Genomic DNA, 26971 nt, shown 5'->3' with positions numbered 1-26971 from the left:
TTTGCGATTGATTTAACTTACGTGTCATGCGTTGCGTAGCTTTTATAGCTATCCACAGGCACAGAGCCAGCCCCAGCCCCCAACGCTAATGAGGCTAATTATGGAAATTCGCTAAACGTACAGTGAGGAAAACGAGGAAAACGTACCGAGCCGAAGAGAGCCAGGTCAAAGGCGCGACTGGGATTGATGGTTCTTATCCTCAGTTCGTAGTGGAGACGCTGCATGAAGAGCAAAACGTTGCGGCGGTCGGAGCGATTCCAGTCCATCCAATTGGTGTCGTACAGCCGATGGGGCAGCCCGACACTGCAGTGGGTGATCTCGCTGCAGGGGAATAAAGTCAGCTCCAAGCAATCAATCAGTCAATCACTCACCCCGCAAAGTAGCAGAGCATAAAAATCTGAATCAGCATGCAGGCCTGATAGCTGACAAACTTGACAGCGCCAACTTCTCATCGGACAACTGGCGGGAGTACACACGGGATGGGACACTCAGCTGTGGGACACTCAATCGAATCACTCACCATGGCTATGGCATAGAAGTTTGCTGTCAGCACCAGCACCGAGCAGAATATTTGCATCGATATCGGCTGGCAGAGCAGCCGCTCGATGTTATCGGCCAAGTCCACGATCGCCATGTGGTAGCGAATGCATTGCCTCAGCTGCACATCGATGCTGGTGCTAGCGTTGCCCAAACGCTGCAGGCGCAGAGCCAGGATGTCCAGCTGGCATTTGACGAATATGAAGAGGGAGCAGCACAGGGAGTCGAAGCCAATGTTGGTGAGGCACGAGGTGGAGAGCGCCAGGCACTGGTAGCAGTACAGCAGCCAGTATCCGGCCGAGCCCGGACTATCGACGAACGGATTGTAGGTGGCCAGCGGCAGCTGCGACCAGTCGAGCACAAACTGTGGGATCAGCATCATGGCCAGAGCTAAAAATGACAGCGCCGCATAGTAATCTCGCGCCTTGCGAGTCGTCTCGCAGGCGGCCGCAAATATAGCCAACTCCTCCGCACCCACGGCACGGAAATCCCCATCGTCCAGGCGTTCGAACAGCTGCTGGAGCGCCACATTATTCAGCTTGATGGATATCAGCTTGGTGGTATGCCCAGCGCTGGTTGCCAGCACAAAGATGGCCCTCACAATCTCAAACATGTTGTTCAGATTGGCCACCACGTGCAGCACCAGCAGCAGATCGAACAGCAGCACCCAGAAGCCCATCACGTGTAAGTAGTTGAGCTCATTGAGGATTCTCTTCCAGCGCTGCTCTTGCGGCATCAGCGAGTAAATGTTGAAAATAAACGTCTGCCCCTTGTAGAAGATCTCCGCCCGCTTGTTCATTCTCGAATAACGATTCTGTGGCAACTTATGGACACTCGGGGCAGTCTGTGCGCTTTTATGGGCACTCCGGCAGCGTTTAAAATGTCATTAGGACAGGCTAAGAAATAATTACACGAAGCTACTAAATAGGGAAAGAGTTTAATGTAGTTTGCCGATCTGAAAAGTATTCTATCCCATCTGCAGCTTAGCCCTAAAATCCTTTTAAACCATAATTCTGCTTGCTGTACAACCAAATTTCCATTCCCTTTCCATTCGCATAGACGAAAGGTACCCAGAATTTTCGTGCAGTGTTTATTAAATAAATGCAAAATATTAAATTATTCAATCGACGATTATTGCGTAGAAGATAATTCCGTAAGGGCCTGCCCAAATACCCAGGGTAATGAAATATGTATGGTCTATGATTAGAGGGGAAAGTGCGTTGGATCGCAGCAGTAGGTGAAGCCATCGCGGGGTGTGTTTGGCAGGTTTAAGGGGCAGCTGACGGGCTTGCAAATATCTGGGACCTGCGGCCATTCACGCTGGAAGGTGCAGTTGTAGGTGAGGAACACGTAGAGCCGCCTGCCACTGACTTCTCGCACCACCTTGTAGGTCCACTCGGGCACCGGAATCTTGGAGCCGGCCAGGAAGGCCTGCCTGAACACACCTCTGCCGTCTGCCAGCATGAGTATGCCGATGCCACCGGTCTTCACCCGAAACGGAGCCGATTGGGGTACTATGCCGCGCACCCAACGTTCGATCTTCTCCCAGTTCCCATCGTTGATTGACTTGAACTGCGGCACAACATTCAGGTAGCGGAAGGTGCTGCCCATTTGGTCCAGAAAAAGGAAGTCCGCGCACGCCACCAGATGCCCACGATTGATCACCAGATCGAGAGCTCTACTCAAGTAGGTCTGTCCATCCCCGTAGATGTTATTGAAGGCGTGGTAGATGTTGGATTTGTAGTAGGCAGCCGCCTCAGAGGGACTGAACAGCTCGTCGGTCAAAAAATCCACAAAAGGCCGCTTAGGAACTGGCAAGCAGTCAATTGTCAAATGGGTGAGAGCATCGGGCGCAGAGGGAACACTCACAGAAGGTCTTGTAGTAGACATCGCTCTGCGAGTATAAAACCCGCGCATTGCCGGCATCAAAGCACGTCCTATACAGCTCCAACAGCTGTCCCTCGATCGTGTAGCCCACAGCATACATGGTCCCAGCGCACTCCGAGTCCCTGATCCGCGTCACCGTTGGCCGCATCGGATCGTTGCATATCATGGGCAAAGCGACAGTGAACTGTCCATTGTCCTGGCACTGGGTCTCCACCCTGTCCGCGGCACTGCAGTACATCCAAAGGGACACACCAGCGGGAACGGTTTCTGTTCGCTGCAATTGAAGGGCTCCGCTGGCATCGCGATAGGTAAATATGCGATTTGTACCCTCCACCATATACTGCTTAATCCGACAATCACTGTGCACCCCATGACCTGCTCTCGAACAGATCAACTCTCGCACACATTTTCATTAATTCAAAGGGAGATATGTACTTGCCCATGGCGCAGAGTAGGAGCAGCAGTAGTACCTGGGAACCATCCATCTGATTGGACTTTGGTGAGCTTTAAATTTTGTAAATTATACTCCAAATTTGTATACTATATGAACATGATGAACACTGTCGATATACATTCTTATTTTTGGGGAAATCCCCGAAACAAATCAAAGGTGAGACGAAGAAAACGATAAACCAATTCGATACTAGTTCCGCTCACTGACTGATGAGAACCAAAAAAGTTCTAAAACTCTGACTTATGAGAACCAAAACGGCAAGAATTGCTTATACAGAATTTTACTCTGTTCATAATTGCTGCCCCTCTCCTCCATCTTTAGAGTAAATTCAAACAGATTGTAGTTTTTTTTGACAGTCCACTTGTGGATAACACTTTATTGCTTCTATCACATACAAAAGTTGTTGTTTTGGTTGCTAGTTGAACTCTGCTTCGAAACAATTGCTCAATTCTTGTATTCGTGGTACTGTACTTCAAGATGTTATTTATAATTATTAAATTTAGAGGTGGCGTTTTTTTTTTGTTTTTGTTTTTGTGGTTTGTTTTTTCTTTCTACTTCAAATGGTGCACATAGATTGAGTTCTACAAACGAGTGTTATTTTATATTGTAGGTGTAAGGGATAGCTGGCGTGGCAATGAACTAAAAAGTAGACAAAATATAGCGAATCGAAATGCAAGCGCATTCGGTGGAGTACTCGTTAGTGTGCACACTCGTACTCGTTCCCGTTCTCGCACTCGTTCTCGTACTCATAGGTGGTATAATGTAAGACATGCGTAAATGTAAACAAACTTAAAACAAGAGTGAAAATAACGGTGGCTAAAACATATTTTGCACTAATTCTTTAACAAAAGGTTCCGCTTGCGAACCGGGGGGAGGTGGCTGCCGGGGGGTATGGGCCGAGGGGCTTGTTCAAAATTGCTGCGCGAAATCTCATACTCATAGACATTGAATCTTATATAGAAAACGATATCCGAACTGCTTGTGCGTGTAAATGCTATAAGCTATACTTGGTTTCTAGGGTGGTATTCATTCAATTGTTGTCCTGCTTGTTGATCAGCTTCAAGATCACCTTGCCGCCCTGCACATCCAAGGCGTAGAGGCTGCCGTCTTTGATCTCGTTGTTGAGCACCTCGTCGGTGACGCTAACGAGTATGCCCGACGGCCCAGAGATGTACACGCAGCTCTTGTTGGCATCGTTGAAGATGTTCGAGCCGCTGCCCGAGTACTTCGAGTGCATGCTCCAGTTGTTGTACAGTGCAGCAGCAGCGGCGGCGGCCGCAACGGCAGCAGCTCCCCCGTTCTCCTGGGCACTCGCCTTGGCCATGAACTCGTAGAAGCCGGGCATCTTGAACAGCTTCTGCTGCAGCTCCTTGGCCGTGTTCGACAGCAAGTAGATGGCATTGTAGCTGCAGCCATCCATGCTGGCATACAGCGTGAGTCTGGGCGTGATGGTCCTGCAATGAAGAATTGAATATTAGAATTGATTTTCCATCTCCCTTTGGGTATCTCACTCACTTGGCTCGCAATATGTTGAACATGCGTATGCCGTCGGCCAGGCCGCAGATTTGTATAAGATCCTCCTTGGACATGCTAAAAAACGACAGAATATGAGCTACAGTTTCGAAACGTATTGTATGGGGAAGCACAAACCGCATGATATCAGCACCCGAGAAGTGGGCGAACGTCGATAGATAGGCCGTGAGGCGATGGTTGGTCAGCCACTGCGTCACTTGTGACGGCGTCGACTCCGGCATTATGTTCTGATTCTGCTATCATAATTTGAAGTGGGAATTTGTTAACTGTCTAGCAGTGTACAAAAATACTTTTAAAATACATACAAAGTCATCCATTTCGGCGGGCACATGCTGCGGCGAGACCATATTGGTGGCGTCCATCAGCTTGAGATTGGGCGAATTGGTTGACGTCACCGAGTTGATGGCTATGGGGCTGCTGCCGCTGGTCGCCGGCGATGCTGCACTTGATGCGAACGGTAGCATCCCATCGTACTTGGGTATATGCACGGGCGAATTTGGCCAAAGCTTCATACTGCGGGAGAGAGACAGGCGGAGCGATTAGTTTGGGTGCCCACTGTGTTCTACAGCCTAGAGTTTGGTCCTACAAATTCTGGATAATGCCGGGCTGGGGCTCTGTATCTTGCAGTGACAGGAGCGACGATCCTTCTGGGGCCAGTGCATGTTCACGAATGCCGCCACTCTGCCCCAGGCCCGTCCAGCTATCGTCGCACTCGCTCTCCCTGGGAATCAGGTTTTCTCTTCCACGAAACTGTTCGATTTCTCTTTGTTTACAAACAGATACAGCCAAACCCCCCGGATACACCCCATACTGGATATGCGATCCCTGATTGAATAAGAAAACTTGTTTGGATTTGCATGTAAAACCACATCTAACCCGCAGTTCAGTCAAGTGGGAAATTTCCTAGACTTTCAAGTTATTTGCCTGCCCTCCGCCCCCTACCTGATGGAATCTACATGTAGCTGGATTATGGAATGCTCATTTTTGTCTGGATCTTCAGCACAGGTATCGCTTGGGGGTGGGGTGCGATTCGAAACTCAAAGGCAAAATATTATCTGTGTGGATGTCTGTGTGGTGGCGTACAAACAAAATCATTCAGCAGAAAAAGAAACAAAGCCGAAAACCGGTTAAAAGCAACTTTAAACTATAAATAACTTGGAGCAGGGGCGGCCCCACACCAAACGCTCTTCGAATGTGCTCTTGGCGGGCCAGCACCTTGCCATGATCCTTCAACTCGTTCTCTTCAGCAGCACTCTCACGCTCCACCGTTCTCTCTGTCGCTCAACCGCTCTCTTCGCACTTATTTGCACGCTCTCAATTCGATTGATCTCTGGGATTTATTCTCTCTCGCTCTCATTTGGTGCGGGAAAATTCCATTCAACAGTGCGTTTCACAGCTATAAGTTTAGAGATTGAAATGAAAGCTCATTGCACACGAAAGTGTATTGAATTCGAACAAATGGCAGACATCTAATTTGGCATTTAAATAGATTTGAGTGGCCATTAAATTAACCCAAATACTGAACCCATTCGATGGCTGATTGAATCTATAACCACAATGTTCTAGTGTGAAATGTTTCTGAGCTTTAGTTGGGATACCCACAAGGGGTGTCAGTTCCAGCTTAAAGCTCTCGCAACGCACTGTAAGGGGCAGATAAGTAGCTAGAGAAGGGGTCCACGTTGACACGTGCACGAGTATGTAATACGGAATATTACAGACACATGATCATAGTGACTGGATGTTATGCAAATAGCTGGGGGATCTGGACTTGGATCTGTGCCTGCAGTGCAAGGAGATCGTAAATCAAAGCCGCAGCCGTGGCTGTCACATAAAAAAATACACTCGAGACAATTTGCACGCTCAATTGAGAGATTGCGTCAACTGTGAGCGACTACGTCAATTGGTACAGTCTGTGGGGGCTACACTCACTACTCGGGGCTGTAGCAGCCCGTGGTGGTGGCGGGCATGACCAGATCCAGCGAGATGTCATTCATGATGGTGCACTCGTAGCTGGGCTGGAACTTATCCTGCTCCGACTGCGGACGCTTCTGGATCTTCTCGCGATCCTGCTTGTGCTTGCGATCGGCGCCCTTTAGCTTGAACACCTGCAAAGAAATGGACAAGTACATAGAGTGAATCTCTCTCTCGATGTAGGCCTGCTCCCCGCACTCACCTTGATCTGGCAGGCAGCAGCGTGGACGGCGTGCTTCACGCTGGCAATGGATAAACCTCCGACGCTGCAGTTGCTGTTGCTGCTCCCATTGGGTGTACGCTCCGGCGAGGCTGGGGCAGTCGAGCCGCCGTTACCGTTGCCACTGCTATTGTTGTTGTTTGTTCCGTTCGTGTTGCTGTTACTGTTGCTGTTGTTGTTGCTTTCTATGTAGGTTTCGATCTGGAGTCGAAATGGTACACCTTTCTCCCCGCCGTGCTTCTTGGGTGTAAATTCGGTTGAAATGCAATTGACCTTGATGTAGACGCCGACCTCCTTGAGTGGATCCCAGAATATCTCGACCGTGTTGAGCGAGTTGGAGCTCAGGGGCTGCGAGACGTGGCACAGGCCATACGAGAGCGGTACATCCACCTCAATGATGCGCTCGCCGGGTCGGGATTGCTGCCATTGTTGCATCTGCTCGCGCTCCATGAACTGGAGGCGCCGCTCATGGAAGCATATCTTGATCACGCTCTGCAAGTGAATTTGCAACAGATGAAGTCACTCTACATTAGATATATGTACATATGTATGTAAAATGTATGTAAAACTCTTGTATCCATCGCCTGATCACACGCATGCACAGTCCTCGTGGGTCTATCTCTCTCTCAAGTTCTTCGGCATCTTAATTGGCGCTTATTAAAACCAATTGACGCCAGACAGCCACAAGTCAAATCGTTCACTGAATCACATGCCAATTGGCGGTGGCTTGGGGCATGGTTATGCGGCAGCTGGGCCTGGGGCACAGCCTTGAACTCACCTTCAAAATCTTATCCCTGTAGAGGGACAGGTCTCCGATCTTCTTCAGCTTGATCTCGTAGCTCTGGCCCTGGTTCAGATACGTGAGGGTCTCCTCATTGTTCTTGGTGGCAATCGATGTGGCAGCAGCCAAAATGTATTGAAACCTGCATGGAGGAGGATCATCAAAGCTCAGCGTAATCAGAGACCCGCTCGATGGAGACTCACTTGTGATCCTCGGCGTGTGTCGCTCCGTTGGCGGATCCAAGCTCTATCTTGGATGGATCGAGCACGCTCAGTTGCTGCTGCTGCTGCTGCTGCGGATTGATCTTGCCCTTGTCTGGCTGTCCGCCCAGCTCGTAATCGCTGGCAGCCACTGGCGAGCCCTGGGGCGAGCCACAGCCACAGAGTAGTCCGGCGCTCAGGTCATGTTTGCCATTGGCAGCGGCTGTCTCCTGGCCCAGCTGCGGTGAGTTCTGTGCCTCATCCACCTTGGCAATCGCCACGTTGGCAGAGACATTGCCTGCGGCGGCATTGCTGTTGCTGCTGCTGCTGTCCAGCGAGAGCTTTGGATTCGGCTTGATCTGCTCCGTCTGGGGCTCCTGCTTCAGGGCGGTCAGCGTGGGGGAGAACGACAGAAAGTTTTCACTGCTCGTAGAGGAAAGAATTAGCTCCGATCTTACGATCTTAAACGAGGTCAAACGGGAAAATCTTACTTGTTCAGGTACGAGCTGCTGTTGAACTCGGCATTCAGATCGAAGCCAATCTCATCGCTCCAGCTGCTGCGGCCTGTCAAAATCGAAGATAAATTAAACTTAATTTCACTTAAAAGCCATTTTGATTCAACTCTCTCATATGTGAGACACGCTGGCGATTCAAACCCAAGAACTCGCGCTCTTATCGATGCAAGACTGACGTCAAGCTGTTTGCTTAATTTAGTGCAGATATTCGACCGCTTTTTTAGCCAGTTCCTTCCGTATCTATATAGATTTGAGCAGTGGGATTTATCGCTCCAAACATCACACTTTTCAAATATCCTCCCAGTGATCACACAATAACTAAAATGCTTCGTTGATTGATTTAATCTCTGCGCAGATACCGAAGCAAAGCGAACCCTCTAGTCGGGGGCTCCAATCGAATTGATTTAATTCAAAGAGCCAGCCATCGACTGACGCACACACAAATTTGGGTTGTTTTTGTCTAGACTCTAGATAGTGTCACAGTTAATTGCTTGATTAGGCGTAGGAAAAGTAGCTGGCAAGACCATCGACCATCGCCTATCATTTTGGTTGCTGCTAAAAGGAAAATGATTGAAATTACATAAACAAAGTCTGCGGCAGGGTTCGTCTCTGATTCAATATGCAGTACAGTACTTTATGGTGTACGGTTTTAAACATAAGTTCTGACAATCCACCAAGTTGTGTGTTTGGTTTATACAAAACGAAAAGGCGAACACACATTTAGGTCTTATCTGCGGCAAGTGTCGCTTGATAAGCCATCGAAAGGGGGGAAAAAGCGGCAGAGCTTTAGATTTGAGTCAAAATTATATGGTGACACACACACACACACGCAGAAGTACGTAAATATGTATACGTATGCCTCCATGTGGAAGTATATCAGTGTGCCAGTGTCATGCCTCAGTCACCCGCCATGGAATAATTAGTTCAGCGGCTAGTAGTTGGGACCTTGCGTGATTTTGTGTTTGAAACAATCTCTCTGGCCGATCTTTAAAGCTTAGCCATTCTCCATTTCCCTCACTCTCTTTGGCTATGAGTTGGGGGCCTGGTTTACTCTTCGGAAAAGTACCCAAAACTTTGTGGCATTCTATTATTAAAGTGCGCTATTGATGAACGTCAGTTGGAGACCATGATGTTAGGGGAGGTGCTAAGTTAATCACAGTCGCTGCTCTGTTAATTTCATTAGTGGATATCCAGCTGCCCATACAGCAGCGATGCTAATCAGTTTATGAAACTATTTAAAGCCAGACTTTGAGGGTGCAACTCCATTTGTCGTAAACTTAACCACTTCAAACATTTCAGCCTCAACCCCACGATGGAGTTTGAATTAATTGCAAAGTCACGAAGCCATCTCATATCTACACTCGCACAGGCACAACTGTTAGATAGGTAGATAGATACAGACTAATTAGCAGTGATATTTCTCTGCTTGTACAGCACTTAGCACATCCGGAGGCAGGGACACAAGCTCATGCACTCACGTTTGTCTTTCCGAATGATCAACTTAATTATAGGCTGTATCCATCTATCGATCTATCTATCCCTCTATCCCTCCATATGCCTCATCAAAGGGGGCACAAACCGGTTTCTTAATTATTCCCAATTCACTACAACACACGAGCCTACATCAGGGGGGAACGTGGATTGGAGTGGAGTGAAGAACGAGTTTCTGGCCAGGAAGAGTGTCTCGAACAGGTCTCAATACCGAAACCAACTCCAGACACGAAATTTCTTTCATTCTCGATCGCTTTCATTGATTGTGGGTCAGTCAATAAACTTATTTACTTATGCAAATGAGTTTGGGTCTGGCCAATGCTGGGGGATATTGGGTTTTGGCCTTACCAGAGTGCTTCTCGCGCTTGTGCTTATCCTTTTCCTGGGGTGCCACTTTGGTGGGCAGCTCGCCGCTCTGGGATGCTGTGGGGGAGTTCTCGGTCTGGCCAATGTCCAGTGAGTCCCAATCCATTCGTCTTTTGCGGGTGCCGCTGTTTAGATAGATGGTCTGAACGTCGATTATCTGCGGTCCCGGCGAATCCTTCGACTGCCCGTCTACGATAACCGTAAGTTCTTCGATTAGCGATATCTCTAGATGCCACAGAGTTGATGCGACGATGATGATGATGATGATGATGAGGATGGAGATGATTAGAGCTGGCTGACTGATTGACGGACTGACTTAATGGTGAGCGAGCTGTAACCTTACCTGTCCACGATTCCTCAGAGTTTGGCGGCGAGTCAACAAAGTTGATCACTTGCTCATAATCCGTTCCAATATGCTGATGATGGTAGCCGCTAATAAAGTGGCGGTTCTCGATCTGGAAAACCAAGCAGAAGCAGAAACATTCAAATTTCAGTGATCTAAGCCTGCGCCAACTTGTAGCTCGAAAATATAGAAACAGATTCCGAATTACAATCACGAACAGAAACAAAGCCCGTCTAGCCGCCAGCGAGGCTATGCCCTCACAGCATTATCTCTAGAGTCCAGCTCAAGTACTATAAATGTACTTGTATATGTAATACATATGTATAAGCATGTATTTAGGTCCGAAACCTTGCTGATAAGGCCGCGTATAATCTCTCTCCTCTTTGCTCTCTCTCAAGTGAGAGTAGGGGAAAAACACAAATCAATTTCTTGTCGCTTCCATTTAATTATGCTCCACAAAGATAAGATCGACATGCCCGACATGTGAGTAAACAATTCCAGAACAAAGATCTCAAGATACCCCCACAAAAGGTGTAATTCGAAAGAAGAAAATAATAACCAAATAAAAACAAATACGAATAAGTAGCTCCGACTGTTGACGTAACATTGCAACTATTTATTAAGCGCTGGCTTTCCCCCTCTCTTCCTCTCTCCCTATCAGTCTGCCACAATTTTGTTTTATGATACATTGTCTTTGCTGTATAGTATAATTAGCAATTGAACTACATATGTACTATGCATATATTTGTATATTCAAGGCAGTGCTAGTGGTAGCTGGGAGGAATCATTCCATTGGCAGTCGCAAACACTTGTCCAGATACAAACAATTGTATAAATATGTCTACTTATTTGTATTTGCTTAATTAAAGTAGTTATTAACATGTGTGGGCCTATCTGCTAGTTCCTACAAATTCATTTGAATTATGGTTTTCTTTCATTGCAAGTGATCGTTCTATAGATTTCATCTAATGAGTTTCTCCCTTAGGAATTTCCAGGGATTGATGGAAAACTTACCTGATTTAAGTTCTTGCTTGTTGCTGTTGTTGCTGTTAATGTTGTTGCTATTGACTGCGATTCAAGTTGTTGGTGTTGTTGAATTCCATTTGATCGAATTCGTTGAAGATGTTCAAATCGAATTTGGTATTGGTGGGTGTCGCTATGCGCTGTGGTAGCTGAAGTTGTAGCTCCTCGTGTGGCTGATGTTGTTGGTTGCTTTGGTGGTGGTGATGATGGTGATGGTTGTTGTTGTTGTTGTTGTTGTTGTTGTGTTGATGGTGGTTCGAATGTTCTTGCTGCAGTTCTGAATATTGTGGATCGAATATGCTTTGTAAATCCAACAGACCGGAGTTTTGCGATAGAAACGAAAGCGCCATTCGGTAGATGGGCGTTGGATCTTTGTTATTTTCTTGTTCCTTGCGTTTCCCTTTTTTTGTTGTTGATTTTGAAGGTCACACACGCACTCAAAAAATAACCGAGGGGGCGCGATAGATACACTGATTTCTGGTTAACACGTCGATCGATCCACCGATATCGCTAGCGGTGGTATCCTTGGGCGGCGCCAGCAATTTTGCTCAAGCAACGAAAAGTAATAGTAACAATAGTAATATTCGAAGTAGAAATAATATTTGTGTGTGTGGGTAGGGTCTTGTTATATTGAGATGCCTTAATTAGGTTTGGATTTGCTTAGGTTAACATTTTGCATCTTTGTTCAAAATGTTCTCTATGACACTAACACCGTTATGCGCACAGCACTCAGGATTTCAGATTTTCAGATTTCGGATTTCGAATTTCAAATTTCGGATTGTGGATTTGAACGTTTTCAACAATTTGTTGCACTGCGCGTGAGTTCGACTAACAACCAAATAATATCGTTATAGTTAATTACTTATTATTCACTATTTATTTCTATGCTCCTTCTTTTTTTTTGTTTGTTTGTTTTTTGGGTTTTTTGTAACTTTTTCTATGGTTTTTTTCACAATTATGTGGAATTGGAATAGTTGCGTTGTGCGTGTGTTCTTGGGGCCTTGGAAGGGGTGGGGGACCGAGCCAAGTTAAAACAATACGAAAAACGAATTGTACAGTTTCTTAATTCCGGTGGTCTCGCGCTGACGATGGCTTCGGAGTAGGGTATTTTCGATTTTTAACAGCATCTTGTTCCTCAGATACATATAGCTCGATTGCGATTGATATACATTTGACATGCGCTGCAGTCGTATTTCAGATTTCTCCATTTATTGCTGCTAAGTCTGCGGAAGGCGTTGGTACAGTTGATTTGATTTCTTTACAGGTCTCACTGGCACTCGTGGACGTGGGATCACTGGGGCTTGTCTTGCACTTGCTGCTGGATCGTTTCGTTCACTGTCAGATGGCTGACATTATATAGCAGTTGTTTACTCGCGAATTGCTTTTTCCTCACTGATAGCAGAGTGCACTCCCTGTGGCAGATACTACGAGCAGCCTTTGTTCGTTTTTCCTAGCGCTTTACACTCGAGAGACTCGGTTTCAGTGTATTTGTGACGAGTGTCTGTGCTTTTGTCACTGTCAGATATGCGACATTCTAATTAACGCTGACTTTGGAGTATGGCTTCTTCCTCGAAAAAAATTGCAATTTGCTTCTCTAGTCTTGGACACTGTCAGATGGCAGACATTCTTCAGCAGTTATGGAATTGTTTTTCTCAACTTCAAACTCGAATCGATGGCGGAGTGCACTTTTGGCTGAGTTTTCGATGATGATAGCTTGATAACTGGATCGGTTGGGGGTTGGTTGCGGAGCTAAAATGTTGAACACAACTATTCCGGGCGCGTTTCGAACGTATTCTGTTCAGCGCTGGCCGTGCGACGGGGCTGCAAAGTGAAGTGACTCGAGTCGAGTGGATTTCTGCTGCGAGCTTAGTCGCTCGGGGGCTTCGTGGTCCGGGCTCCGGGCTCAGGCACGGCACGGGGTATGGTACTGTGGCTATGGCTGTTATCTCCGCGCGTGTGTTGGTGCGTCGAGGGGTGTTATATATTAGCTCTTAGTCGTATTTTATTGGAGCCTAATTTCTGTGGCTTTTTGCGAAGTCTGGTGGCTGGTGGCGAACAGGTTTTCGATGCGATCGAAACGTTAATTATTCACAAATGTTCAGATTTCATTAGGCGAATTAACAGCGCGAAAAAAGAGTTTGTTTGTTCGGCGCCGGGCTTTTCGTTCGATTCGGTGTTTCTCGTCTCTTGATTTGCACTATTTATGGTTAGATTTTCTATATTTCGTTGTTTTTTTCGGTGGCTACGCTACTGCGATAAGGCTTGGGCGAATGCGATTGCGACTGCGAGTTCAATGATAATTTGTTTGCCAATTCGATGGTTCGCGGGACCCGTCACTTTTTTTTGTGGACGTTCTTTAGGTTCTTTAGGAGTCTGGACCCTGGGCGTTCGCTAGAGGAGCACTTTTAGTCCGACGAAGCGAGGCTTCGAAAAGCCCAAAGAGACGGGCATTTTGTGCGGAGAACCTTGGTCGAGCGGCAGCCAACACGGACACGAGGTTAAAATATCAATGAGTTGTGAGAATTTCTGCCGTTAGCGGGAAACTACAGACACAGATTCGGAATCAGCAAAGCCCCAATCAAGCCGAGTGGCCCGACGGCACAGATACAAATACACTTTTGGACCCCCGAGAGCAGAGCTGATGCTCGCGACCAGCGGAGACGGAGACGGAGACGCGAGATGAAGACGGAGACGGCAACGGCAGCGACAACGACAACGACAATGGATGTGAGTGCGAGTGCGACTTGCGATTACGGAGGCGGAACGGGAACAACTACAGACACAGACGCACTTTCGGAATCATCCAGCTACCAGCGTTGTCCAGAGATCCCAGCAAATTGATGTATGTGGATGCTGCTATCACTCTAATTGATTGTGGCAACAACAACGTTTTACACACACACACACGTACGCGTACACAAACTCAATCAATTGAAAGGGCTGCTGTGCCCAGCTCTTCTTTGTGTGTGTGGGAGGGAGAGATGCACTTGTTGCTGTTGCTGCTGCTGCTGCTTCTTTCTTTTTTCTGATTCTCTTCAGCTGTTTTGCACGTTTTGTATCGCTGCCTCTTGCTGCTGCTGCGTCTCCCTGTGAATGCCAACGACGACGACGACGGCGACGGCGACGATGGAGATACAATAACAAGTCAATTAATGCGAGCGGACAACACTATATGGCAATTTTCCTCGATTTATGTTGATTGGGCGTTGTTGTATCTGCAATTGGACTCAATTCAGGCTCGTTTCTGCAAATGTGTGCGCTACGCTTGGACTTTCGATTTAATTTTCGGCTGGCTGCTTTTTCGCTGCGCGCGTCGATGACGTATTTCGCGAATACGAACACGCACGCACAAGCTGTGAAAACTTGAACGTCGCTAGGTTGTCCCGGAGGGAGGTGTGATGTGGGTGGCGCTGACCGCTTATTGAGCTTTTCCGCTTTCAATACACAAGAAGCGTTGACGTTTAAATATTTTGGTTTGACTCTGTCCAAGATTGGTTATTACACTCCGCACAAAACTGAAAAACGTGTGTCGCCGATGGAAGCTAAAATTGTACTCTTTGGCGGTACTGATTTGGAGAGCGAGCGTCAAAAGCTAATATTAACACTAGCCGCCGCTGCCCTCTCCGGCTCTCTTCCGCTCTCTCGGGCTCCACTCATTTTATTCCAAAGCACGGTCAGCGGCGCGCTCTTTATGTGTGCCTGAAGCCCCCTATCTGTACGTGAATGTACATATGTATACGTGTGGCTGTGTGTGCGTGATACTGCCAGTGTGGAATGCAACAAAAACACGCACTTTTTCCACGACTTTTTCCGTTGCTGCCATGGTTTTACAGTTACTTCCAAAAATGGGATTTGTTATCTGGTGGCCGATAACAACAAAGAACTTTGATTATCAACAAGAACAGCTGTTGGTTTTAGTCGCAGTCCTAAGAGAAAGAGAGCAAGAGAGAGATAGGGAGAGAGAGAGAACGAACGAGTGCACCTGTTTGTGTGGGCGCGTTGGGCTCTCTTTAGAGTGGGTCAATCACGATTCTCAGGGTGAACCATAACATACGATCTCCAACGGTAAATGAAAGTTCTTTTCAAGTTTTTCATTCATGATAATATAATCCATTCTATCCATATCCAGATGTACTAATGCAGATAATTAAAGCGTTAATGAATCAAAGGAAACGCTAATAGCCGAACCTCGAAATATTAAGTGTATCACCATCAGTCTTTCGTTTTATCTTTTGTACAGTTAGTTCTCTTCAATTGTTGCTTGGGGAATACGAATTAAATATTTCTCAATTGATTTTTAATTGCCATCAATAACAAGGTTCAAGTGAAATGAATGTATTTTGCACATCAAATGTCAAAGACGCAATTCGCTTCAATGGAATGACACGCCAATATCCCAATGGAAACAGATCCGATCGATCCCGGAGACTTTGTTGCACGTTTTCAGCATTCATTTGTGGAAAAGAACAGTTTAGGAAGCCTATTGTCTTCTTGGGTTTTCGGACCTCAATTAGCGTTGCCGAGCTCGCAGCTGTTAATTTATAAAAGTTAGCAGCATTTGGCACAAAAATACTTTTTATGGCCATTGATCAATTCCCTGCGGCAGTAAAAGGTTTATAAGGCGTAATATGAAATGAATGGAGCTACGAGACTGCAAATTAGCGCGGAAATTAGACAGAGTTTATACAAAGAGCGGTCTAATTCCAGACAATCAAAAAATTAACAGCTTTGCGACTTGAAAGAATTTGAAATTTGGCGCCCAGTCCTCTATCCTTTGCAGCACTGTTCTTGATACGGTCATACTGAGAACATGCTACCAAGATACGTTTTCCAGTATTGACATGAAATGCAATTCTTCCCAATAAGTTGTGTTTTTTTAGACCTTTTTAGTTTGAAAACTAGCTAATCTTATTAAGAATTGATTTTTTAATCGGCTTTAATTATTGTTTCAGTGGTAAAAGTTTTGCAAGCTAGTAATATCAAATAGAACATAAAAATTTAGGAATATGATTTAAGATTGCGGTATATTTACGGTATTTTAAAAATGAGAAGGTAAATTTCGGTATATTTTTGTGCGTGCGCGGTCACACTGTCCCTAATTCTGGCGCTGGCATCGAAATTTTTCTTTTTCTTCTCTTTATAATGGAATTATCGCCAAACAATCAAAACGAGGACAGAAAACCCATCCTAACAGCCGACGGCCTCGTGCAAACCTCCAACTCGCCCTTCGAGCCGACCATTTCACAGGAGACGCAGACCTCCAACGGCATCGGCACCCAGTGCCAGCTGACGGTCGACCAATTGGACATAGAGATTCTGCCGATAATCTACGACGTGGTGCGCTGGTAGGTTCAGGCTTTGCGGTGCCACAAGTGTGCGGTGTCAGTGGCCGAAATGTCAATCACTTGGACACATATGCACACAAGTACATTTATTTAAGAAATAAACAAAAGGCGCAAATTAATTGAAACTCTTACATAATGCTCTGCTGTCTCTTTTAGTGTGGAAAAGGATCCGCTTGAGAACGCCGTGAAGCTGCGCGAGTCACAGGACTGCAACCACAAGGTGAGAAAATCCCATAGATGATGTGTAAATGAACTCAATTCTTGATCTTCTGACCCTTGCAGATCTTCGAGCTGCAGAAGCGCTTCGAGTCAGCGCGCGAGCAAATCAGGCAGCTGCCCGGCATCGACTACAACAAGGACGAGCAGTTGCAGCGTCTCGAACTACTGCGGAATCAACTGAAGCTGAAGCAGCAGCTCATACGCAAGTACAAGGACACGGAGTTCTAGGAGCCATCGAGATGGTACTGCGACTTCTGATGCGGTATCTGGCCAACAATGAGCAGCTTATCCAGCGCATGGCAGACAGCTATCCCATGCGACGGGCTGCCCAGCTGGTCGTCTCCCTGATGTACCGCACCAAGAGCCTGGCCAGGGAGCAGGGGCTGCACGAGATGACGCCGGAGCGCTTCAAGTGAGTCCAGCAGCAGACAGAGTACCCAATAATCTGATAATTCTTGGTCCATTACAGATCCTTCATCAGTATGTTCAAGAACAATGTAAAACAAGAACTGGAGGGTGTCAAGAAGGAGCTCAAAGACAAGAAAAACTAGGCACCCAGCGGCATTGGGATGTGTAAATATCAACGGGGGGAAATCCAAATTATAGTCAGCCATACCGTAGGAACCTTTTCCAGACAACCTCCCAATAAATAAGTGAAATCAATAGAGCAGACGATCTAAGATGTGAAATCATTCGTTTAATGTCCATTAACTCCTCCGTTCGTTGCGTGGTTAAGTAACTTATATTTAGAGTCAAAAATCGAAAAGAAATATAAAATTCAATGTGCAGTGAAATCGGTGAATCTTAAGTCTACGAACAGAAGAACAAATTCGATTTGTCAACTCATTTTACAGTGGACGAGAACGGAAAACGCTTCAATTTATTACAGGCCAAATGGGTCTCTCACTTCGGATTCCAGTAGCAAAATAGTTTCTCTCTTTTTTTTTCTTTTAACAAAACTGATTGGGTCGCCGGACTTTGGCAGAGTTTTTTCTTTCAAATACTTTTGCTTACATAACTAGAAAGAACAAAGGAAACGGTTCTCACTCCGGGCAGGCTGCGGGCGCAACCGAGGACGATGCCTCGCCGGTGCTGGGCAGCGGCAGCGATAGGGCGGCTGAGCCGTTGGATTGACTCGTCCCGGGCAGGGGCGGACGATTGTTTCGTTTCCGCTTGCCGCCTCGTCGGCTGCCTCCCTCGCGCTTGTCGCCATTCAGCTTCTCCTCGCCATCGTCCTTGCTGCAGCTGGCACCCGAGGTGCTGCCCTGGCCCTGCTGTCGGTTGTTGGTGCCATTGCTACCGCCGTTCTGAGATCGGGACTGCATCTTAGCGGGCTTGGGTCGGTAGGGCGAAGCGGCTGCGTGTGGCATGGGACGCAGGATATTGCCCACCGCCTTGGTGCGTCCCTCGCGGAACACCAGTCGCTGGCCCGCTCGTATGTACTCCGGCTGCTTGATGAACCGGAACTTCACTTGGGCCTTGTCGCCCGTGCGTAGGCATTCGCGCGACATGTGTATGATGGACGCCGTTTGTCGGATGCTGCCGCAGTGGACCATCGCCTGGTATCTGGCCGAGATGGTGGTAGGGTGATGGAGCACCAGAATCTCTCCCTCGAACTCCCAGCAGGCCTGGGGCTTCAAGTCCGGCGACACCATCACCATACCCTTCCGCAGGTAGGCGCGCTTGATCTTCTTCAGGGCGAAGCTCGCCGTCTGGCCACACCGCACGCGTGCCACATTCATCCGCTTGCGGTGTATGCTCTTGATGGTGATCGGCACAAAGCCCCCCACTGCATCGGGGCCCAGCATGAGGCCGTCGTTCAGCTTGATGGTGCCCTGGAGGCAGGTTCCCGAGACTACTGTGCCGACGCCTGGCACAGAGTAGACATCGTCGATTTGGAACTCGGCTGGCAGGCTCTCGGAGCCGGCCATCCGCGTGCTCAGCAAATTGAGGAACGTTTTCAACAGCCCCAGGTTGTCGCCGGTCACATTGGACACCTGGAAAATGGGACACAGACGCTCGCTGACAAAGTTCGTGGCACTGAGAACGACGTCGTCCTGCGTGCGCACCACCACGGGCACCTTGCGGCAGCCCTGCGACTTGAGCATCTTGATTAGCATCTTCATATTGTCCAGCAAGACGTTGGCCGGACACATGTCGATTTTGGTGACCACCACAAAGACGGGCACGGCCAGAGCCAGGGCCAAGCCCAGATGCTCCTTGGTCATGCCAATGATGCCAGCATTAGCTCCAATCTGAAATGAGGATAATGGTAAGCAATCGGGAACCCCAAACCAGTCAAGCTTTAGTGCTCACCATCAACATTCCAAAGTCGGGAGCATGTCCAGTCATGCCGAAGACGGTGGTTTTCAGGTAGCGCTCGTGCCCTGCCAGATCGATGAAGGTGATCACCTTGGCCGAGTTCTCGCAGATCTTAACCCAGTCCAAGTGGCCGTGGTCCGGCTTGTTGACCACATTGCCCACACCATCGAAGCCAAGTATGTCGTTGCCCACGGAGCTGGTGCGTCCGCTCTCAATTTCGTGCTTGTGGCGAAACAGACGCTGCCGCGCGTGACCGCGTCCGTTGTCCAGCTCCCCGTGGGTGAGCACGCCCAGCAGGGTGGACTTGCCAGCGTCCACATTGCCCACAACGGCCACTCTGAAGGATTCAAGTGTTATGACTTGGAGTCGCCAATTGGTGTCTCGGCTGGTTGTGCTCACCGTATCTCCATGAAATCGGTTGTCTCGATGTGCTTCCGTATAAGGAACTGGGCCGTCTGTCCCCTCTCTGCCCGCCGCTCGCGCAGCTTGACCACGTCCGCATCGATGTTGGCTGCCAGCAGATGTAACGTGGCCACGGAGGCAGCGAATTGCTCAGGATTCAGTCCCTTATCGCTGCCATCTGCGAATGAAGCGGAACACAGGGAGTCACATGCACGGGCCATTGAACCGGAAATATGACTCACCCTCGCCCACGCCAAGCTCGTAGATGGTCTCCCCACAGTTGTCCGCTATGCGGTCGAGCAGTCGCTTCTGGAGCAGCTCCATCTGCTCCTCGTTCGGCTCCACCAGCACATCCTTGCCCCGTATGCTGGAGTAGTCGATGGTCAGGCTGGCCATCTGCTGCGGCAAACCATCCACATTGAAGATGTTGCTCCGGGCCGTCTTAATGCCCACGCCCACTCCGACGGGGGGCGGTGGAGGGACGCCCTGTATGTTATTCATACTATTGCTATGCATTGGTTGCTCTCTAAGTGTTAGGATCAGGGTCTACTGTATCCTTGGAATCATTTCCTTTCAGATGTGTGTGCGGGATGATGCGTGATGTTTGATTGATTCTGTAATGGCAAGAGGCAAATGTGGCTGGTCAGATGAGAATCACTTAAGTAGGCGGAGCTCGAGGTAGAGCCTGACCTATCCAACGCCCATTTGGCTTAGTAATGGCAGTGTCTGGTAGCGCGTGCACTTTGCTTGCATCTCGATTGTGAAATGAACACAAAGAAGCGACGGCCGCAGCATTTATAGCCCCAAACGAAATGGCTGACGAAATGTGAAGAGCGGTTTGTCGAAATGTGAACCCCCGGAATGATGAAATAGTTAACTCCATATCTCTAAGCCTGCGAATTTCGCGGAAATCGAAATCGACGCTATCTGGTGGACGCCATCGAATGTTCTACATTGAATTTGTTGTTCAACAGCTGATCGTTCGGTTTTTATATAACAAAACACAGATGAGAGGGTACGCATATTTTGTGGTGTTGACACCAAACAGAATCTGAAATTGTTTATTTTTAGCGCCAAACAATGAAAAGTATACAAGTTTTCATTCATACATATCTACATACATATGTATCTACATGCATGCATATATGTACAAACACATACATATGTATGTGGATATGTATATAGAAAAACGAAAACAAACACAAACAAAGTTTGTTGTCTTGCGCCATTTTTTGTTTTTATTTGCAAATTGCGAATTTTGTCTTGTGGGACGTAGGGAAAGGGGATGCGGCGGACGGCTGCTTTCTGCCCATTGAATAACATATCGTACAAGAAATCAGCTGAATTTATCACCTGAAAACCCATTCGTGCACACTTGCACACGTACACACACAAAACGGTACGTGTTGTACGAGGAACAAGAGAACGGATAAAGAAGAAAAGTGAAAGGATGTTTTGTCTTTGTTGCTTTTGCAGGCAAAGATGCGGAAGATGCGACAGAAACTAATAGAAGACGCTGCTGGGTGCTCTTCCGCTAACTCCCACTTACACTTCATGTAGCCTCCTGTTTGCCCCACCGACGGTTGTTTGGTTATTTACCAAAATCCCACGAAATTTATCACTTTAAACTTTTTAACTTTGGAATTTGTTGTTTTCTAGCCACGTACCCTATGTGACCGCGGATTTAAAACATACCGCGGGCCATCAGAAATATACCGAAATATACCTAGTAAAGAGCGAACTTAACCCACTTGGCCCCTCTCCATTTGAAATGTTGAACACCTCAACAGTATGGACATTTGAATATCATATTTCCTTTGATTAATGTTATAATTAGTTTCCAAGCCCCTTTTAAACAAAGTCGCGTTTTAAAGGTAATAACCAAAAACTAATGTTCAAATGATCGATAGGCTTATGGTCGATGGTACTATCGATACCTGGTGAATAGCCACGGATGTGTACTTGCTATTGTATAACCTTTTTTATATGCAAACCAATAAAAATAACTTATTATCATTGGCTAGATTATAGAGAATTGATTCATCCATCGGATAAAATAATACTTTCAGTGCTGAGAGTCCTAACCAGCCTTTATTATATAATCGAATATCAAAATGGAGTAATACGATTTTGATCTGAATCATTTTCAAGGTATATTTTGGTATATTTTCTAGTGTGAGACGGTATATTTTGTCGATAAATCAGCGGCCACACTGCGCAGGGCTGCAATAAAAATGTTGATTACAAGAAATTCACGTGTGGTAGTCGGCCGCTTGCACAGTTTTCTCAAAACGACGTCAGCAAAAACTATTTGTGCACCGAGCCAAAGGAACATTCAATTAAATACTCAGCCAACTCTAAAAGTCGACATGTCCAAGTACGAGACCGTTGAGAAGGGAGCCAAGAACTCGCCCAGCTACAGCCTTTATTTCAGTGAGTACGAAAAATGTGTGCTGTGCTGCTTACATATGTGTGCGAACTCTGCCCGGTCAATGTGACCCGGCATCCATTCCCAGACGACACAATCACTGTGCATCTGTGCTAGAACGGGAGATCTTTCATAAACTACGGCTAATGTTAGGCCATAGCTATGTTGTTATGCAACAAGTCAAACCGGACTCTGGTTATTCAACGCATAGCTTTATCAGCAAAGGGCTGCGCTATTGCGGATGTTCGGGAATTCCCCTTGTTCCTTCTTCTACATTGGACCTAAGTCCAAAGGGCAGCGCTATTGCGGATGTACGGGAATTCACCTTGTTCCTTTTTCTATATTGGACCTAAGTGCACTGCGCCTTGAACTTATCAGCTTATCATATCGGAAATGGGGGAAATTGAATTGGCTGATGAATTTTATCGCGCAAAGATATGAGGGGGTGCCTCCTTTAGACAGCCACTATGAATTAATCAACTTTGGTGGATTGCGTGTCCAGTTGGCGATTGTTTAATAGGCGTAATTTATTTTACTTTCAACAGAAAATAAATGCGGCAATGTCATCTCACCGATGCACGACATTCCATTGTACGCCAATGAGGAGAAGACCATCTACAACATGGTTGTGGAGGTTCCACGTTGGACCAACGCCAAGATGGAGGTGAGCAAGGACAATAAAAAACAACAAATCTTGGCTAGACATAATTCAACGATTGCGTGTTTGACATTTTAGATCAGCCTGAAGACGCCCTTGAACCCCATTAAGCAGGACATCAAGAAGGGCAAGCTGCGCTTTGTGGCCAACTGCTTCCCCCACAAGGGTTACATTTGGAACTACGGTGCCCTGCCCCAGACCTGGGAGAACCCCGACCACATTGAGCCATCAACGGGCTGCAAGGGTGACAACGATCCCATTGATGTCATTGAAATTGGCTACCGTGTGGCCAAGCGTGGCGATGTCATGCAGGTCAAGGTCCTGGGCACCATTGCACTCATCGATGAGGGCGAAACTGATTGGAAAATCATTGCCATTGATGTGAACGATCCGCTGGCGTCGAAGGTCAACGATATTTCCGATGTGGATCAGTACTTCCCCGGCTTGCTGCGCGCCACTGTTGAATGGTTCAAGGTAGGAGCCGTCAGACGGTACATTTTCATGTTCCTCGCTAACCTGCTGCACTTCCAATCCGATAGATCTACAAAATCCCCGATGGCAAGCCAGAGAACCAGTTTGCTTTCAACGGTGACGCGAAGAACGCTGAGTTCGCCACCTCGATCATTGCCGAGACCCACAAGTTCTGGCAGACTCTGATCAATCAGAGCAGTGTGGGCGACCACTCAATCTCTTGGTGAGTGTTGTGGCATCCATGAACATCGATTTTCATTATCTCTTGATTGTTGTTTGCAGCACCAACATTACCAATCGCAATTCCGAATTCGTCGTCCCCAAGGAGGAGGCTGACAAGCTGTTTGCCGAGGCACCAGAGGGTGGCCAGGTTGAGGAAGAGGTCGACACAGGTAAGGTTTACTATGCCAAATCAAACTTATAGTCGCTGCCTGCATATCCCGCATTTCCCACCCGATTTGAACAACCCTCGCCTAAGCAACAAATTGGTCACAAAAGTCCAAAACACAATCCGCATGCTTTACTCAACTAATTAACTATCACAAATCTAAATCCGACAAACAAAAGACTATTCCCCGCTGTAAATAATCCCAAAATGTTACTACATGCCATAAGTATCTTTGCTTTATTCTGTTTACACTTGTATATAGTATGTTTTATAGGAAATAAACCTCGTTAAATCCATATTCCTCTTGTTCTTGCAGTCGACACTTGGCATTTCATTCATCTCAAGTAATGCGATGGTGCTGCAGCTTGATTTCTGATATCATACTAATGTGAAGACTTTTTTGGCACTTGAAATGTTGATTATGGAGAGAGTATATTGAAGTTATAATAAAGTTTTGCACCGCAAGTAAAAATCACCGCCGACTGTCTCCTCTTGAAATATACAATCTTTATTTATATTTTACGACTAGATCCAAACAAGTTTAAATTAATTAATAGTTATGCATTTGCAATGGTAGACTAAATCGAATCGAATTGTGCCGTGTATTGTAGTGGATTTCTTTTGCTTTTTCAATGCTCTATTGCTGTGGCATGGATTATCCGATGGTACTACGATGGTACCCCTTACAGTGTGTGTGGTGTGGTAGAACGTTCAACTCATTGCCATAACAGGTTAATAACTTAAGCTTACAAAATGAAGGAAATGTACAAAATATATATAGAGGCATTATAAATAAGTGCGTATGCGTAGAATTATTTAAAAAGAGAAGACAAATAATTTATTTACATCAGACATTTTGATTCTTGTTCGTTTGCTTTGCTTTTGCTGGCTTTTCTATGGAAGAACTAAATGAAACTATCATAATTCTCGTTATAACTAAACTAAATTCTCCACGAGACTGTTATACAATGGCTGGATCGGCCGGAACAGAACAAACAAAATACAACAAACTGAATTCGAATTTCTACTCTCCCACATGCATGTGGCATACAATAATCGTTGTTAATATGTAGTTAATATTTTTTGCAACATTTCTGTTTGGTTTTGTGTTTGTTTTGTTTCTCTCGCTTTAAGTTTTATTTATTTCAAGTTTTTAGACATTTTCTTGTCATCTTCTCGGGTCGATCGATCGTTTGTTTCCTTGATGCCATTGTTTCGTGCCGTATCGTATTCTGGTTCTGCCACTATCGTGGCTAGATAGATGTATAGTAGTAGTACATAGTATGGTTAGGTTATAGAATTAAGTAGCTGCTCGTGCCAGTGCCAAAGCCAAGGCCAGTGCCAGTGCCAGTGCCCGTTTACTTTCGGCCCAGGGTATCGCGCCATTCGTTATATTTGTCCATTTCCTCGTGCAGCTGAAGAGCCTCTATGCAGGCATTGAAGAAGGGCGATCCGAAGCATTCTTGCCTGTTTCGGATAGAGCAGTGCACACATTAGATATCTTACATGGATAACATTTTAAGGGAATTTTCGAACACGCTCATTCAAAAAATATGTGAGCCAAAATGCAATAGTCAAAAATTCTCAACTTTCGTCAAGCCGGATATGCATGTAAAAAAGTAAAAAAATGCAAAACGGCGACTGTTAAAAATGCAAAACTTTTAAAGACAAATTAAATAACTAAAAATAAAATAAAAACGTACCAAAACAAAAACGGTTAGCGATCGGTTAACGCTTCTCTGGCGTCTTTCACTGCCATTCTCTGTGTTCCGCTCTCTTTCTGGTTCTGGTTCTGGTTCTGGTTGTGTGAGGTTCTGGGATTCTTTCTGGCTGGTGTCTGCTTCGCATTTCTAATTCTCATTTATCACAATTTTGATGCTCTCCTCTCCCCACCTCGTCTCTCTCTCTCTCACTCTCTCTCAAATAGCCAGCGAATGATGGTCTGTTTTTTTCTACATTTGTAATGTAATTTCCTTCTTCTTTTTTTTGTGTGCTTTTACCAAAGGTTTTTTGTTTGTGTTTTGCACAAATTGCGTTTTAGTTGCGTTAAGACTAAGCGTTTAGTTTAGTAGTTTAGTGTATGGGTGCGGGATACGTGGATAAGTTTTGGGGGTATATGCTATAGCAATAGATTCCCATACATATATAGAAATACATTTGCATGTGTATTCCACTCTCTTCTCAGATTTACGCTAATTAGGGGCTTAATCGTTACAAAATTAATTGTAATACATTTGCAAAATACTTTCGGTCTCGTGTGTTAGGTGTGTGTATGTGGGTGTGTGTCTCGGGGAGTGGGGCTGTGGGGTTGTGGGGGTGTGGGTTTTCCGCAGATTTGTATCGTGTGTAAAATTTAAAATTAAATGCTGTATTCTACTCTAAATGGATTTAAAACAATGGATTTCTTTTGTTTATTGTATATACATAACATAATAATAATTAGAATAATAATCGTAATAATAATAAAACAAGCTAGGAATACTTATAAATAAATACTTCGATGCCAGAGGGTAGCAGAGGGTAACCCACCACCCACTCTGTTACTCCCACTTTGATCGTATCTTTCTCTACATTTTTGCATCTCCATGCGGTGGCTGCTTCCCTACGATTTATGTTACTTACAACAAACGCATAACGTTCTCAATAAATTAATAAAAGTAATTCGTTTTTAAAAAAACACATATAGTAGAAACTGTATTGCCTACAGTAATAAATAAGTACGAATTAAATTTGGGCATTTAAATAATTAAATTTGTTCTGTGTTTTGTTCGGGCTCTCTTGATCTTGACCTCTGTGCGGGAGAGGGGAGGAGGGGGCTTGGCTCAAGATCTTAGAGTTATGTTTGGCCCGGCGTCATGTTGAAGGATATGGGCGAACCGTTCACAACTCTCAGAAAGTGCTGCAAGTTTGATACCTCTTCTTCTGGTATTAGCAACACTTTCAGGCACTCGCCAAACCATTTCGAATCAAAGCAGTCTTTCCTATAATTAAACACGAAAATCATAATGAAACATAAACAAATAAATAATCACCAAGTCAAAAACATAACCGCAAGCAGAAATATAAATAGAAATGGAAACAGAAACAGAAATCGTAAAAGAAGGGAAGGAAGGAAGGTGAAACATAAGTAATCTATTTGAAAATAGGTTTGTGAAATGGATAGGGCGATCCGTTGATCACTTTCATAGAGTGCTGCAGCTGCGATATTTCATCATCGTCGATCAGCAGCACCTTGAGGCAGTCCCCGAAGGTTTCGTGGGCGAAACAATTGGCCCTGCATCGAATAGACAAGAACCAAAGATGTAGAAAGTCGAGTAGAAAGTAACGGAAGGCCTCCAAAACAAAAAGGTGTTTAGAATAGAACAGCAGCAAGGCCTCAGGCCACAGGCCAATGACCAATTGCCCCGATTCCCATCT

General features: G+C 46.0%; 10 protein-coding genes across 18 annotated transcripts in view; 3 read left to right on the top strand and 7 right to left on the bottom strand.

The window, feature by feature from the left end:
• Positions 1 to 85: 85 nt before the first annotated feature.
• LOC117892632 (odorant receptor 46a-like) lies at positions 86 to 1350 on the bottom strand. The gene is given in 5 exon segments (XM_034798984.1): positions 86 to 94; positions 147 to 321; positions 372 to 435; positions 438 to 459; positions 521 to 1350. Coding segments are annotated over 5 exon segments (1086 nt in total). The 5' UTR covers positions 1337 to 1350.
• Positions 1351 to 1674: 324 nt separating this feature from the next.
• LOC117890494 lies at positions 1675 to 2973 on the bottom strand. The gene is made up of 3 exons (XM_034795385.1): positions 2864 to 2973; positions 2407 to 2799; positions 1675 to 2348 (listed from the first exon to the last, which is right to left on the bottom strand). The coding sequence occupies exons 1-3, from the start codon at positions 2907 to 2909 to the stop codon at positions 1741 to 1743; spliced, it is 1047 nt and encodes a 348-aa protein (XP_034651276.1). The 5' UTR covers positions 2910 to 2973; the 3' UTR covers positions 1675 to 1740.
• Positions 2974 to 3762: 789 nt separating this feature from the next.
• Positions 3763 to 10410, bottom strand: LOC117890485 (transcription factor CP2-like). Of its 3 annotated transcripts, none has more exons than XM_034795370.1 (11): positions 10299 to 10410; positions 9938 to 10180; positions 8075 to 8147; positions 7587 to 8009; positions 7381 to 7525; positions 6585 to 7094; positions 6341 to 6516; positions 4717 to 4924; positions 4529 to 4647; positions 4394 to 4468; positions 3763 to 4332 (listed from the first exon to the last, which is right to left on the bottom strand). In XM_034795370.1, the coding sequence occupies exons 2-11, from the start codon at positions 10059 to 10061 to the stop codon at positions 3909 to 3911; spliced, it is 2277 nt and encodes a 758-aa protein (XP_034651261.1). In that variant the 5' UTR covers positions 10062 to 10180; positions 10299 to 10410; the 3' UTR covers positions 3763 to 3908. The 3 variants fall into 3 exon arrangements, with proteins under 3 accessions (XP_034651261.1, XP_034651263.1, XP_034651262.1); XM_034795372.1 differs by having other exon boundaries at positions 9938 to 10144; positions 10299 to 10404; XM_034795371.1 differs by having other exon boundaries at positions 3764 to 4332; positions 4529 to 4644; positions 10299 to 10404.
• A 946-nt stretch (positions 10411 to 11356) lies between these two features.
• LOC117890490 (nuclear transcription factor Y subunit gamma-like) lies at positions 11357 to 11699 on the bottom strand. 2 transcript variants are annotated; one of them, XM_034795380.1, is made up of 2 exons: positions 11530 to 11699; positions 11357 to 11499 (listed from the first exon to the last, which is right to left on the bottom strand). In XM_034795380.1, the coding sequence occupies exons 1-2, from the start codon at positions 11669 to 11671 to the stop codon at positions 11360 to 11362; spliced, it is 282 nt and encodes a 93-aa protein (XP_034651271.1). In that variant the 5' UTR covers positions 11672 to 11699; the 3' UTR covers positions 11357 to 11359. The 2 variants fall into 2 exon arrangements, with proteins under 2 accessions (XP_034651271.1, XP_034651270.1); XM_034795379.1 differs by having other exon boundaries at positions 11357 to 11699.
• Positions 11700 to 11949: 250 nt separating this feature from the next.
• Positions 11950 to 12554, bottom strand: LOC117890492. The gene has a single exon (XM_034795382.1). The coding sequence runs from the start codon at positions 12527 to 12529 to the stop codon at positions 12350 to 12352; it is 180 nt and encodes a 59-aa protein (XP_034651273.1). The 5' UTR covers positions 12530 to 12554; the 3' UTR covers positions 11950 to 12349.
• Positions 12555 to 12648: 94 nt separating this feature from the next.
• LOC117890489 (ion transport peptide) overlaps positions 12649 to 26971 on the bottom strand; it is a 32171-nt gene continuing 17848 nt past the window's right edge. For 4 of the 5 annotated variants that reach the window (XR_004648581.1, XR_004648582.1, XR_004648580.1 and 1 more), the window contains 2 exons: positions 25729 to 26535; positions 12649 to 12771 (listed from right to left, as the gene is read on the bottom strand). Coding sequence is in view for 1 of the 5 variants with exons in the window: in XM_034795377.1 (XP_034651268.1) it covers positions 24913 to 25021 (109 nt within the window). In the remaining 4 variants the exon portion in view is untranslated. Of the gene's footprint in view, positions 12772 to 23768; positions 25022 to 25728; positions 26536 to 26971 lie in introns of those variants that run through there. The other variant, XM_034795377.1, reaches the window with a different exon arrangement.
• Positions 16395 to 17159, top strand: LOC117890493 (mediator of RNA polymerase II transcription subunit 9; the record flags this gene model as incomplete). The annotated part of the gene is made up of 3 exons (XM_034795383.1): positions 16395 to 16666; positions 16823 to 16886; positions 16949 to 17159. Coding segments are annotated over 3 exons (501 nt in total), but the record flags the coding sequence as incomplete, so codon positions are not given.
• LOC117890491 (protein NCBP2AS2 homolog) lies at positions 17089 to 17646 on the top strand. The gene is made up of 2 exons (XM_034795381.1): positions 17089 to 17297; positions 17355 to 17646. Exons 1-2 carry the CDS (start codon positions 17125 to 17127, stop codon positions 17434 to 17436), a joined length of 255 nt encoding a protein of 84 aa, XP_034651272.1. The 5' UTR covers positions 17089 to 17124; the 3' UTR covers positions 17437 to 17646.
• On the bottom strand, positions 17566 to 21296 carry LOC117890486 (GTP-binding protein 1). 2 transcript variants are annotated; one of them, XM_034795373.1, is made up of 5 exons: positions 21159 to 21296; positions 19852 to 20223; positions 19607 to 19787; positions 19202 to 19544; positions 17566 to 19140 (listed from the first exon to the last, which is right to left on the bottom strand). In XM_034795373.1, exons 2-5 carry the CDS (start codon positions 20123 to 20125, stop codon positions 17929 to 17931), a joined length of 2010 nt encoding a protein of 669 aa, XP_034651264.1. In that variant the 5' UTR covers positions 20126 to 20223; positions 21159 to 21296; the 3' UTR covers positions 17566 to 17928. The 2 variants fall into 2 exon arrangements, with proteins under 2 accessions (XP_034651264.1, XP_034651265.1); XM_034795374.1 differs by lacking the exon at positions 21159 to 21296 and adding an exon at positions 20300 to 20428.
• On the top strand, positions 21850 to 24030 carry LOC117890488 (inorganic pyrophosphatase). The gene is made up of 6 exons (XM_034795376.1): positions 21850 to 22042; positions 22583 to 22701; positions 22774 to 23169; positions 23235 to 23389; positions 23449 to 23558; positions 23871 to 24030. The coding sequence occupies exons 1-6, from the start codon at positions 21979 to 21981 to the stop codon at positions 23900 to 23902; spliced, it is 876 nt and encodes a 291-aa protein (XP_034651267.1). The 5' UTR covers positions 21850 to 21978; the 3' UTR covers positions 23903 to 24030.

This window comes from Drosophila subobscura, chromosome E, assembly GCF_008121235.1.
Source record: "Drosophila subobscura isolate 14011-0131.10 chromosome E, UCBerk_Dsub_1.0, whole genome shotgun sequence".
Classification (NCBI taxonomy): Eukaryota; Metazoa; Arthropoda; class Insecta; order Diptera; family Drosophilidae; genus Drosophila; species Drosophila subobscura.
The sequence above is the reverse complement of the archived record's forward strand: the minus strand, read 5'-3'. Positions and strand labels throughout refer to the sequence as shown.

What these genes read in the sequence shown, in the direction of transcription:
- LOC117890494 (XM_034795385.1), bottom strand. Translation starts at nt 2,909, where the DNA reads ATGGATGGTTCCCAGGTACTACTGCTGCTCCTACTCTGCGCCATGG. An exon ending in GCTCCTACTCTGCGCCATGG is followed by an intron (nt 2,800 to 2,863) that starts GCAAGTACATAT and finishes GTTCGAGAGCAG; the next exon opens with GTCATGGGGTGCACAGTGAT. An exon ending in TGTCTACTACAAGACCTTCT is followed by an intron (nt 2,349 to 2,406) that starts GTGAGTGTTCCC and finishes ACTGCTTGCCAG; the next exon opens with TTCCTAAGCGGCCTTTTGTG.
- LOC117890485 (XM_034795370.1), bottom strand. Translation starts at nt 10,061, where the DNA reads ATGGATTGGGACTCACTGGACATTGGCCAGACCGAGAACTCCCCCACA. An exon ending in CTGCTGCCTGCCAGATCAAG is followed by an intron (nt 6,517 to 6,584) that starts GTGAGTGCGGGG and finishes ATTTCTTTGCAG; the next exon opens with GTGTTCAAGCTAAAGGGCGC. An exon ending in TCGGGTGCTGATATCATGCG is followed by an intron (nt 4,469 to 4,528) that starts GTTTGTGCTTCC and finishes GTCGTTTTTTAG; the next exon opens with CATGTCCAAGGAGGATCTTA.
- LOC117890490 (XM_034795379.1), bottom strand. Translation starts at nt 11,671, where the DNA reads ATGGCGCTTTCGTTTCTATCGCAAAACTCCGGTCTGTTGGATTTACAA.
- LOC117890492 (XM_034795382.1), bottom strand. Translation starts at nt 12,529, where the DNA reads ATGGAGAAATCTGAAATACGACTGCAGCGCATGTCAAATGTATATCAA.
- LOC117890491 (XM_034795381.1), top strand. Translation starts at nt 17,125, where the DNA reads ATGGTACTGCGACTTCTGATGCGGTATCTGGCCAACAATGAGCAGCTT. An exon ending in ATGACGCCGGAGCGCTTCAA is followed by an intron (nt 17,298 to 17,354) that starts GTGAGTCCAGCA and finishes GGTCCATTACAG; the next exon opens with ATCCTTCATCAGTATGTTCA.
- LOC117890486 (XM_034795373.1), bottom strand. Translation starts at nt 20,125, where the DNA reads ATGCATAGCAATAGTATGAATAACATACAGGGCGTCCCTCCACCGCCC. An exon ending in CGAGCTTGGCGTGGGCGAGG is followed by an intron (nt 19,788 to 19,851) that starts GTGAGTCATATT and finishes CTTCATTCGCAG; the next exon opens with ATGGCAGCGATAAGGGACTG. An exon ending in ACCGATTTCATGGAGATACG is followed by an intron (nt 19,545 to 19,606) that starts GTGAGCACAACC and finishes TGAATCCTTCAG; the next exon opens with AGTGGCCGTTGTGGGCAATG.
- LOC117890488 (XM_034795376.1), top strand. Translation starts at nt 21,979, where the DNA reads ATGTCCAAGTACGAGACCGTTGAGAAGGGAGCCAAGAACTCGCCCAGC. An exon ending in GGACCAACGCCAAGATGGAG is followed by an intron (nt 22,702 to 22,773) that starts GTGAGCAAGGAC and finishes TTGACATTTTAG; the next exon opens with ATCAGCCTGAAGACGCCCTT. An exon ending in TGAGGAAGAGGTCGACACAG is followed by an intron (nt 23,559 to 23,870) that starts GTAAGGTTTACT and finishes TTGTTCTTGCAG; the next exon opens with TCGACACTTGGCATTTCATT.